At 44.2% G+C, this 12,168-nt stretch overlaps 1 protein-coding gene across 1 annotated transcript; it reads right to left on the bottom strand.

Annotated features, from left to right (window-relative positions):
- Window positions 1–2,329: 2,329 nt before the first annotated feature.
- On the bottom strand, window positions 2,330–5,926 carry LOC118937780 (suppressor of cytokine signaling 3-like). The gene is made up of 2 exons (XM_036939191.1): window positions 5,684–5,926; window positions 2,330–4,910 (listed from the first exon to the last, which is right to left on the bottom strand). Exon 2 carries the CDS (start codon window positions 4,747–4,749, stop codon window positions 4,111–4,113), a length of 639 nt encoding a protein of 212 aa, XP_036795086.1. The 5' UTR covers window positions 4,750–4,910; window positions 5,684–5,926; the 3' UTR covers window positions 2,330–4,110.
- Window positions 5,927–12,168: the final 6,242 nt, after the last annotated feature.

Genomic DNA, 12,168 nt, shown 5'->3' with positions numbered 1-12,168 from the left:
CACTGGCTCCAAGTCATCTACAAGACCCTATTAGGTAAAGTCCCCCTTTATCTCAGCTCGCTGGTCACCATAGCAGCACCCACTTGTAGCACGCACTCCAGCAGGTATATCTCCCTGGTCACCCCCAAAACCAATTCTTCCTTTGGCCGCCTCTCCTTTCAGTTCTCTGCTGCCAATGACTGGTACGAACTACAAAAATCTCTGAAACTGGAAACACTTATCTCCCTCACTAGCTTTAAGCACCAGCTGCCAGAGCAGCTCACAGATTACCTCACCTGTACATAGCCCATCTATAATTTAGCCCAAACAACTACCTCTTTCCCTACTGTATTTATTTATTTATTTTGCTCCTTTGCCCCCCATTATTTCTATCTCTACTTTGCACATTCTTCCACTGCAAATCAACCATTCCAGTGTTTTACTTGCTATATTGTATTTACTTCGCCACCATGGCCTTTTTTTTGCCTTTCCCTCCCTTATCTCATCTCACTTGCTCACATTGTATATACTTATTTTTCTACTGTATTATTGACTGTATGTTTGTTTTACTCTATGTGTAACTCTGTGTTGTTGTATGTGTCGAACTGCTTTGCTTTATCTTGGCCAGGTCGCAATTGTAAATGAGAACTTGTTCTCAACTTGCCTACCTGGTTAAATAAAGGTTAAATAAATATAAAAATAATAAAAATATACACATGTTTGATACCATTATACTCCAGCGGTCTAAGGCACTGCATCTCAGTGCTAGACGTGTCACTACAGATACCCTGGTTTGAATCCAGGCTGTACCACACCCAGCCTTGATAGGGCGGCGCACAATTGGCCCAGCGTTGTCCGGGTTTGGCCCACATTGTAAATAAGAATTTGTTCTTAACTGACTTGCCTAGTTAAAAAACATATATATATATATATATATTTTTTTTTAAATACATTGTTATGAGCCGTTCTCCCCTCAGCAGCCTCCACTGAATTGTTGCTATACATTGTTGAAGGGAGGTTAATCCTCTTCCACTGGAACAAAGGCTTGGGGCGGGGACATCACTCTATCACTTCTAGTGTAATTCTCTGGATCCACACACACTTTACATGGTAAAGGGAGGGGCTTAGACAACAGATTAGATACTGAGAGAAATGTTTCCTGATCTGTTTAGATAACAGTCCCTTTAGGGGCTGGTTTCTCGGACACAGGTTAAGCCTAGTCAGGGACTAAAAAGCACGTTTGAGTCCGGGATTAGGCTTCTGTCTGGGAAATTGGCCCCTAAAAGTCTAGTTGTTAGTGAAATTCAATGTTAATTCATGTGCATGGTTCCTGTCAAATGAACGTAGTACACAGCGATGAAATTAATAAAAACTCAGCATTATTTCTACCCAGCTCTTTTGACGTTATGTGTTCTGACTTCCTGTGGGGTTAACTGAAGGTGGGATGTTTTAGACATGTGTAGTGATGACAATCTCCCTCACTAGCTTTAAGCACCAACTGTCAGAGCAGCTCACAGATTACTGCACCTGTACATAGCCCACCTATAATTTAGCCCTATCAACTACCTCTTTCCCAACTGTATTTAATTTATTTATTTATTTTGCTCCTTTGCACCCCATTATTTTTATTTCTACTTTGCACATTCTTCCATTGCAAAACTACCATTCCAGTGTTTTACTTGCTATATTGTATTTACCTTGCCACCAAGGCCTTTTTTGCCTTTACCTCCCTTATCTCACCTCATTTGCTCACATTGTATATAGACTTGTTTCTACTGTATTATTGACTGTATGTTTGTTTTACTCCATGTGTAACTCTGTGTCGTTGTATGTGTCGAACTGCTTTGCTTTATCTTGGCCAGGTCGCAATTGTAAATGAGAACTTGTTCTCAACTAGCCTACCTGGTTAAATAAAGGTGTTCTCAACTTGCCTACCTGGTTAAATAAAGGTGTTCTCAACTGGCCTACCTGGTTAAATAAAGGTGTTCTCAACTAGCCTACCTGGTTAAATAAAGGTGTTCTCAACTTGCCTACCTGGTTAAATAAAGGTGTTCTCAACTAGCCTACCTGGTTAAATAAAGGTGTTCTCAACTTGCCTACCTGGTTAAATAAAGGTGTTCTCAACTGGCCTACCTGGTTAAATAAAGGTGTTCTCAACTAGCCTACCTGGTTAAATAAAGGTGTTCTCAACTAGCCTACCTGGTTAAATAAAGGTGTTCTCAACTAGCCTACCTGGTTAAATAAAGGTAAAATAAATAAATAAATAAAATACAAATCTAGTGTCAAATACCCAAGACGTATAGTCATATATGATGTAACACCCCCCAAATAAGGTCACACAACAAGGATGTCATTCATTAAAAAAATAGTGCTCTTTATTATAAATTATTGAAATGTCGTATGAATATAAATATGTGCAAAGTTTTTAGTTCTGCTTGCTTCTGCGATCTCCTTTTCTTCAAACTCGATCATGCTTCTACTGCAGCCAGTCACCTGGCTAGACAATAATGAATATCTTTATAAAAGATAGGAGAAAATCTGTTTGCATTTTTCTGTCAGTCATGTAAACATTGTCTGGTTTTAAGAAAAATAAATTGAACAGGATGAACCTTAGATGCTCTCTTTGAGAGGAAGAGAGATTCTCAGATGTTAATACATTCAACAGCAAGTGATATCTGGTATCCTGTCTGTGGCACAAATTCCACCACATTCATCGGAGTATATTTCCTATCCACTGAGGGCTTACCCGGACTCTGTTTCCTCTGTATATAGTGATGTTATTATCTCAAGTATAAAAGCAACCCCTCATTCATTTATTCGTCATGCAAGTATTCGTTGTTCGGTCAAGAAACCGTTTTGTTGGTGTGTTCAGGACAGGTTTGGCATGTTCAAATCAAAAGCCCTGCCAATCAACCAATCATTACACACATCTTCAACACCTTACGTCTCAAATATAATGTTCTCCATTCGGCCGTTTGTGGCTTCACACTTCTGTAACATTGGGTCATAATTGGTTTGCAGTTCTGGCTAGTTTTTCTAAGGAAATAAACAACTATTGACTCAAAGTGTGATGTTGGAGGTGGTGACGTTAAACGTCCCCTTTGGAACATGGGTTACAATTCTGGTTGCTAGGCAGTTTCCTGGCAAGGCTGAGACAGAGATCCCAGTTTTCCCAGAGGAAGCCAAAAAGCTTGGTACTCCGACCAACGAGTTTAATACTTCCAGGCTCAGGGCTAATGTCCGTAACTAATATCCAACAGCCAGCTAAGGACAGTCATTACAGCCAATCCTGCTGTAATGGTTGAATGGATAGGAGAGGCTGGTGTGTTTGTTTCTCAGGCCGGTGCCGTGCCACAGCCAGACCCCGTGGTTAGCAGCAGTGGGAATGTGTGCTTCGTCAGAGGTGTGAAGGCAGGCAAGATGCTGGCTCAGAGCCTTTATCGACTAAAGAGAGAGAGCGGACCTCGGGAGGAAGTTATTAGTCATGCAGTGAGGTTAGAGTTGAGGTTGGGAAATAGTTCTTTTCTGGTCCAATTGAAGGCCTGACTGACACACATCTGAACCAATTAGCAGCACACCGACTGGCCGTTTAGCCTCTCAATGAACCAGTCCTCCTTTCTCTCTCTCTCTCTCTCCTTCTCTCTCGTTCTGTCTCTCTCTCTCTCTCCTCTCTCGTTCTGTCTCTCTCTCTCTCTCCTTCTCTCTCATTCTGTCTCACTCTCTGCATGAATGAGAGACTGGAAAGTCTGATGACGACGCCCACCGCTTGTCTTTTGGTTGGCAGCTTGTTGAAAGTGACTGGCTGACGTGGGACCAGTATAGCTCTACTCCTCATGGTAACGTTATATCACTCCTGGGCTTGGGAGATAGGTACAGTACAGCCCTTATGAGAACCACAATACCAAGCATCTTCTTCTACTTTCTCAGACTGACTCATGCTGCTGCCTTCCCCTCTGCCTCGTCACCCTGATGTGGGTGAACCATCCCTCTAAGACACGAATACAGACAGTCATATTTCCCCCCCAGTTCTGTGGGGTACTGCCACACTGTCTCTCACACCGGCCCAAGTCCCCTTCATAACACCTTTATCAAGTCTTATGCCATCGAGGCACTACATGTCCAGAGAGGGGCCTAGATGGGCGCGTCGTACTCCTGCAGGAACTCTTTGAGCGGGTGGGGAAGCTGGTCCCGTTTGCTGGATATGTCCAGGTGTCCGTTGACTGTTTTCCTACACAGGTGCTGCAGGCTGGACATAGTGGAGGAGAAAGGTTTGAGGAGCTCCAGAGGAATCTTCTCCCCTCCAGAGTAGATGTAGTAGGAGGCGTTCCCTCCCCTCGTGTTTTTCTCCACCAGCGAAGCCCCTTTGGTCGGGGGCATGTAGTGGTGGACCAGCTTCAGCACACAGTCGAAGCGGGGCACAGCCTGCATGCTCTTGGGGTCCGTCTGGAGTAAGAAGGACCCGGAGTCACACTGGATGCGCAGGTTCTTGGTGCCAGACGCCGTCTTGACGCTGAGCGTGAAGAAGTGTCGGTTGTCAGAGCTGTCACGGATCAGGAAGGTGCCAACGGACTCGGCTGCCAGCATGGCGTTGGCCTCCTTGCCATTGATAGAGCCCCAGTAGAAGCCGCTCTCCTGGAGCTTGTGCAGGGTGGTGACGACGAGCTGGTACTGCACCTTGGAGCTGAAGGTCTTGTAACGGTGAGGCAGCCGCATGGTGGAGTCGAAGGGGCTGCTGCTCATGACGGAGTCAAACTTGCTGTGGGTTACCATGGCGCTGCGCACCGCTTCTTTGCGACCTGCCTGGTGAGCACTGGGCACCACACAGACAACAGAAGACTAGAAGGAGGAGGTCGGAGGGTAGAGGTCACCAATCTCCCTACAGAGGTCAAGGCCTTTAGATTTTGTTGTTGTTGTGTCTGGAGAGGATAGTCCTGGAGAAAAAGCAGAGAAAATCATCAGTGTCCAAAGTATCTGCTCAGAGTGGAGTGATTTGGGCATTGAGTGGACCTCAGGGCATTTGGCAATATGATCCAAATAACGAACGTTCAACTCAAGATATCCAGTTCTATCATTTTAATTATAGAAAAAAATAACAGTCGATAAAAGGTTTATTTATAGTGTAATTGTTTTAGGATTGAGAGTAATCTAATAGTCCTCAACTCATGTAGCTCTCAGGCAAAGATTATGTTTTGGCTATAATTTCAAATATTCTAATTAAACTTCTCTGGTTACATAGTGGAACATTTTTACCAATGAGGCCCTGGCTATTTTTTGTCCTGTAGCGGACTATTGAGAACCACACGAAGTAATATGATTCGACACCGCTCATGTTGCTATCGTCACTCCAATTTCGCACTGCTACATGATTTATAACCATATTATTTACGACAAATCGCCTATTTGGCTATTGTATGTGAAAGGTGAAAGTGAAAACATTATATTTCAGTCGAATAGACGTGATTTGCAATTAGGCTACCGTTTACTCTGTCCTGCTCATTTACAGGAAAGTTGGTTTTTTATCTCTGCCCTCCGGCTCAGTCACCGCGGTCAGTTCCAGTAAAGTCGAGCAGTCTAGTGAGCGGAATCCTTCAACTGTTGCATCATTTTACATACAAAAGTCCCATTAAAAAAATCGCTAATGATTTACATTGTCTTCTCCTTTGCTACGTTTAAACAATAGAATCAATAGAGTCTTATTTCTTACCTTTTAACGGTTTCTCTGTGTACTTGGAACTTTGAAAGTTTATCCAATTGCTTCAATCCCTTGAGTATATTTGTTTCCTTGAGCTTGATATCTTGTGTTGTTCAAATTGTGACAATTGTATCTTTGCTGATGTGCAACGTCCTTTACAGTGTCAGTTGTGTCCTTTGTCTGTGTTCTACGTTGGACTGACTGGACGTTGCTCGTTCATCATTTGCCTCTTTAATGATCGCGCAGCGCTTGAGAGTAGCGCTCATAATGTGTCGGGAGGCTCCACCCCCTTGTTTTTCCAGTAAGGGCCTCTTGGCAGATTGTCAGTAAGAAATGTTTTTTTTTTAAAGGACGATTCCTGGTATTCAACAGAGAAGTCCTCCCCTCCCCCGCTGTTCCTCCAAAATGAAGTTATGGAGTTCCAGGCAATAACTTTTCCTGCAGCGAATTGATTGTAAAAACGGTCTGTTATCGCCGTATTGTATTAGCTTTGTTGGTAATAGTAATGTTATTATAATGCACTAAATGCATTATAATACCACTAGACTACTATATATTTAGCATGTTATAAACATTATAAGGTAATCAATATTGTCCAACCTATTGGTTTGCAGAATAGGCCCATATAGTGAAAAACATGTTAAGGTAATCACATGATCTGATACATTTGACGTTTTAAGAAGTAGTTTCATTAATCTGAGCACTGTTGACAGTGGTTGGTAAATGGGCCTCCTAGCGGAACAGCCAGAACACGCTGTTCTTCTCTGGCAGCGGCTGAATGCTATGCCAGTGCCCCATAGAGGGCGCCAATATGTTTTGATTGGACAGTTCAAGCTTTAAACCAACATTTATAACTTTATTATGGGGACACCGTTTCTTTGGCAATGGCTGTCAGTTTCTTTAGAACTGGCAACATTTTTACATCATTTGCTTTTCATAGACTACTATCCAGAACAGATCAGTTATCCAGAATGCATTACATCCTTTGCTTTTCATAGACTACTATCCTATACAGATCAGTTATCCAGAATGCATTACATCCTTTGCTTTTCAGAACTACTATCCTATACAGATCAGTTATCCAGGCTGCATTACTTCCGGACGTGATAGGGAATCCCATAGGGCGGCGCACAAATTCCCCAGAGTTATCCGGGCTTGGCCAGGGTAGACCATCATTGTAAATAAGAATTTGTTCTTAACTGACTTGCCTAGTTAAAAAAGGTTAAATCAATAAAAATGGCTAGATCCCAACTGGACCAAGTCACTACATGCTCACCATGCTCATAAACATGTCAATTTCATTCTTAATATCATTTGAATCATTCAATCAAAGTATACATTTGAACGAAAGGAGTTGGGAAATTCGGGACACTACAGGAAGATGGAAATGTGGAATAGCTAATAACAAAACACAAAAAACACTGATCGTTTAACATCCCTTAGAGTAAATCACATGATCTGACACATTTTGTAGTGTAAGACGTTGAACTAGCGGAGCGTACTCTAGTCGTGTCCAAAATGGCACCCTAGTACTTTAGACTAGGATCAATAGGGCTCTGGTCAACAGTGGTGCACTACATAGAGAACTAGATGCCATTTGGGATGCAGCCCTAGTGTTACACTCCCTGTCTCCATGTACTGTAATGTGTGACTTGTTCCCCACTCATCATCCTCTGTTTCTCCCTTCCTGTTTACTCATCAGAGATCTGACTGACACATGCCCTGAGAATGGGTAGGTAGATTAGTCCAGGGTTTAAACTGCCAGTCTATGGTAATGAAGGTGGTTCAATGGTGATTAATTTTGCCGGGGGGGGAATCTGAAGAGTTGCATTGGCTCCCCGAGGTAATGCAGAGGCGTTAGGCTCAGAGGGCTACTTACAGTCTAGTGGCACACAGGCAACCCGGGCTCAAACACCAGGCCAGGTTTCTACCACTCCCTGCCATCTCACCCACCTCAATGTCCCCACTCTAATATTCATCTGCCCATGGAGGAAAGACACCAGGCAGGCCAACCCAGGAAGAGAGAGAGAGAGAGAGAGAGAGAGAGAGAGAGAGAGAGAGAGAGAGAGAGAGAGAGAGAGAGAGAGAGAGAGAGAGAGAGAGAGAGAGAGAAAGAAGTTAGGCAGTGGACACAGGCCATTAACAAGGGTTGCATGCTCCATTTGATCATTTTCTTAACCAGATCTTTACTGAGAGGGGGAAGGTGGAGAATAAAGAGAGAGGGCAGGGGTAGGGCGCTCCAAGCATAAGCGACATAAGCAGGAGATTTGCTGTAAAACTGCACATTTTTTCTCTCTGCCCTGTGGCCTATGGAGCAGTAAAATGAACTGCCTTGAGGCTATGCTCAAACCCTACACCCCAACCTGAGTACTCAGTTCTGCCACCTCTGGTCTCTTGGCACTATCTTCCGAAAACATCTGAAACCCTACCTCTTCAAAGAGTAACTTAAATAATCCCACAGCACCCCTCCCCCTTAATAATAATACATTGTCTCCCCCCACTGGCACTGACTTTGATAATAGCTACTTTATTGAGGAAGAACATTGTACTATGACTGTGATGTGTGGTTTTCCCACCTAGCTATCTTAAGATGAATGCACTAACTGTAAGTTGCTCTGGATAAGAGTGTCAGCTAAATTACTAAAATACACATGTAAATGTGACAAAATGAGCAGAATTGCATGACATTTGTTATAACATTTCTCAATTTCTCTCTGCTCCATGGCAAAATTGCAGGAAATGTGTAAATATCACCATCAAGAGGGGGGCCATTAAAATGTTTTGCCTGGGAGGGGGGTACCCCAACCAAATATGGCTTAGGGCCCCCAAAAGACTAGGGCCAGCCCTGGCAGGGGGATGATGTCGTTTTGGCACAGCTCATAATGAGCTTTGGAGAGAGCCAGCTGTGTCTGCAGAGGTGAGTCAGGTGCCTGGTGATTCAGATCAGACCTCTAGACTGGATAACTAAGGCTGTGTCCTTAATTGCACCCTATTCAAGAGCCCTGTGGGCCCTGGTCAAAAGAAGGGCATGACATAGGGAAAAGGGTGCCAAATGGGATGCAGCCAGTCAGACAACTCCACTGTATTCCATTTGTTTTCCAGAAAACCCTGTTGTGTCATCAGTGTGGGACAGGCATATGGCTGGTTAGCAGGCCCTCCTGGGGGAAGAATGGAAGTGAATAGAGAGGAGACGTGGTGTTGAGTTGGCCCAACCAGGAAAGAGGAAGTCATAGGAAGTCATCACACATCCAGTCTAGGGATCTCATTGTCTTAGACACCCGGCAGACATCAAAGAAGCCGTCATATTGTAGCCGACACCGACACCAGAACAGATTGAATTCAAATGAAAAACAAATGAGTTTATTTAAAGTGCATTATCAGAGTCTTCTTCAGTTTAAAGAGTAAATTATCATTTTTCCTTTAAAATCAAGGCTGAGAGAAATTACTTTTTAAACAGCGGGGTGGAGGATGACGCATAATACAAGTTCCAATGTTACACTGTCTGTCTGCCAACAACTCTGGTCTGTGTGTACTTAACCTGGAGGGTAGTGGTCAGATCTCTGGTCTGTCCGGGGTCAGCAGGACCTGTCTACTACTAACTGACCTGTAACTGTAACTCCCCGCTCTCCTCTGCTGTTCCTGTGTGCTCTCTGTGCATTTGGCAGGACGTCTGAAGAACAGGTTGAGAGGCTTGGCTGGGTAGACACACAAGTATGCAAGCACAGATTCACGCACAAAAGATGCATGCACACATACACACACACGTACACACACACACACACACACACACACACACACACACACACACACACACACACACACACACACACACACACACACACACACACACACACACAGATACACACACACACAGAGACATTAGACAAGTCTGTATTCTGTCTCATCAAACAGTCACCCAGGTTTATAGTGTGACTAAACCAGAGTGGGGGAATTACACTAAACCAATACAGCCTAAGGAGTTCCAGTATTGCCTTATTGTACAAACGTTTTGATATATTTGACTATTTACTACTCGCCCTCTCCAAACCTCGAAGTGGAGTGACTTGAATTGGAGTGAGTTGAAGTGAAGTGACTTGAAGTGGAGTGACTTGAATTGGAGTGAGTTGAAGTGGAGTGACTTGAATTGGAGTGACTTGAAGTGGAGTGACTTGAATTGGAGTGACCTTTCCTGTAGAAGAGGATAGGATGAGGGGTTGTGACTATTTGGTGGTCTGAAACATTCAGCTTCAAGGGTTAAGAAACTGTTTCAGACTGACTCAGAGACAAGCTTCCAGTACATCCATTTATTGGGTAGAAAAAGGGGGATGAGTGGAGGAATGAAAAGCAGAAAAATGTAGTCAGAATTTGTATATTTTGCTGTTCCCGGATTGGCGGAGTTTGATTTAACTGTAACATATCTTAAGAGCTTCTTGTTATGCTTCTTTTCATGAGATTTTCTATGGCATTGCCCCTGACCAACAAAGAAAGGCCTAGTTTTCAGTATTTAGACAGCTGGATACGCTGAGGCTACAAAAGTTCAACACTTTTGTGAAATGCTGTTTGCTGAAACTCCTTTTAGGCCCACAGAAGTAGTTGCATGCTGCTCAGACTGAATGTAGATTTAGGCCTAAAGTCCATGCACCAAGCTAGATTGGCTCAAACATAGGCTACACATTTTTCTGTGATAAAATACAATTGCAGCATGGATTTGGACTCTAACTTCCGGCGCCGACAGAGTTATTTCTTACATTGTTACCCCAGGTAATCTTAGGTTTTATTACATACAGTCGGGAGGAACTATTGGATATAAGAGCAACGTCAACTCACCAACATTACGTTCAGGAATACGACTTTCTCGAAGCGGATCCTCTGTTTTGCCCACCACCCAGGACAATGGAACAGATCCCAGCCGGCGACCCAAAACAACGACGCCGTAGGAGGGGCCGACGGAGCGGTCTTCTGGTCAGGCTCCATAGACGGGCACATCCCTCACCGCTCCTGAGCATACTACTCGCCAATATCCAGTCTCTTGACAACAAGGTAGACGAAATCCGTGCAAGGGTAGCCTTCCAGAGAGACATCAGAGACTGTAACGTTCTTTGTTGTATGGAAACATGGCTCACTCGAGACACGCTATCGGAGATGGTACAGCCAGCTGGTTTCTTCACGCATCACGGCGACAGAAACAAGCATCTTTCTTGTAAGAAGAAGGGCGGGGGTGTATGCCTTATGATTAACGAGACGTGGTGTGATCATAACAACATACAGGAACTCAAGTCCTTCTGTTCACCTGACTTAGAATTCCTCACAATCAAATGCCGATCGCATTATCTACCTAGAGAATTCTCTTCGATTATAATCACAGCCGCATATATCCCCCCCAAGCAGACACATCGATGGCCCTGAATGAACTTCATTTGACTCTATGTAAACTGAAAACCACATATCCCGAGGCTGCATTTATTGTAGCTGGGGATTTTAACGAGGCTAGTCTAAAAACAAGGCTCCCTAAATTCTATCAGCATATTGATTGCACAACCAGGGTTGGCAAAACCCTAGACCATTGTTATTCTAACTTCCGCGACACATATAGGGCCCTCCCCCGCCCTCCTTTCGGAAAAGCTGACAACGACTCCATTTAGTTGCTTCCAGCCTAGAGACAGAAACTAAAACAGGAAGCTCCCATGTCAGGTCTGTTCAACATTGGTCCGACCAATCGAATTCCACGCTTCAAGATTGCTTCGATCACGTGGACTGGGATATGTTCCGCATTGCGGCGAACAATAACATTGATGAATACGCTGATTCTGTGAGCGGGTTTATTAGCAAGTGCGTCGGCGATGTCGTACCCACTGCGTCTATTAAAACATTCCCCAACCAGAAACCGTGGATTGATGGCAGCATTTGCGCAAAACTGAAAGCGCGAACCACTGCTTTTAATCAGGGCAAGGTGACCGGAAACATGACCGAATACAAACAGTGTAGCTATTCCCTCCGCAAGGCAATCAAACAAGCGTCAGTATAGAGACAAAGTAGAGTTGCAATTCAACGGCTCAGACACGAGAGGTATGTGGCAGGGTTTACAGTCAATCACGGACTATAAAAAGAAAACCAGCCCAATCGCGGACCAGGATGTCTTGCTCCCAGACAGACTAAACCATTTCTTTGATCGCTTTGAGGACAGCACAGTGCCACTGACACGGCCCGCTACCAAAACCTGCGGGCTCTCCATCACTGTAGCCAACGTGAGCAAAACATTTAAATGTGTCAAACCTTGCAAGACTGCAGGCCCAGACGGCATCCCCAGCCGCGTCCACAGAGCATGCGCAGACCAGCTGGCTGGTGTGTTTACGGACATATTCAATCAATCCTTATCCCAGTCTGCTTTCCCCACATGCTTCAAGAGGGCCACAATTGTTCCTGTTCCCAAGAAAGCTAAGTTAACTGAGCTAAATGACTAACGCCCCAAGGCACTCACTTCCGTCATCATGAAGTGC

Source organism: Oncorhynchus mykiss, chromosome 12 (assembly GCF_013265735.2).
Source record: "Oncorhynchus mykiss isolate Arlee chromosome 12, USDA_OmykA_1.1, whole genome shotgun sequence".
Lineage (NCBI taxonomy): Eukaryota > Metazoa > Chordata > Actinopteri > Salmoniformes > Salmonidae > Oncorhynchus > Oncorhynchus mykiss.
Note: the sequence above shows the minus strand (reverse complement) of the source record. Positions and strands in the feature narration are given on the sequence as shown.

What these genes read in the sequence shown, in the direction of transcription:
- LOC118937780 (XM_036939191.1), bottom strand. Translation starts at nt 4,749, where the DNA reads ATGGTAACCCACAGCAAGTTTGACTCCGTCATGAGCAGCAGCCCCTTC.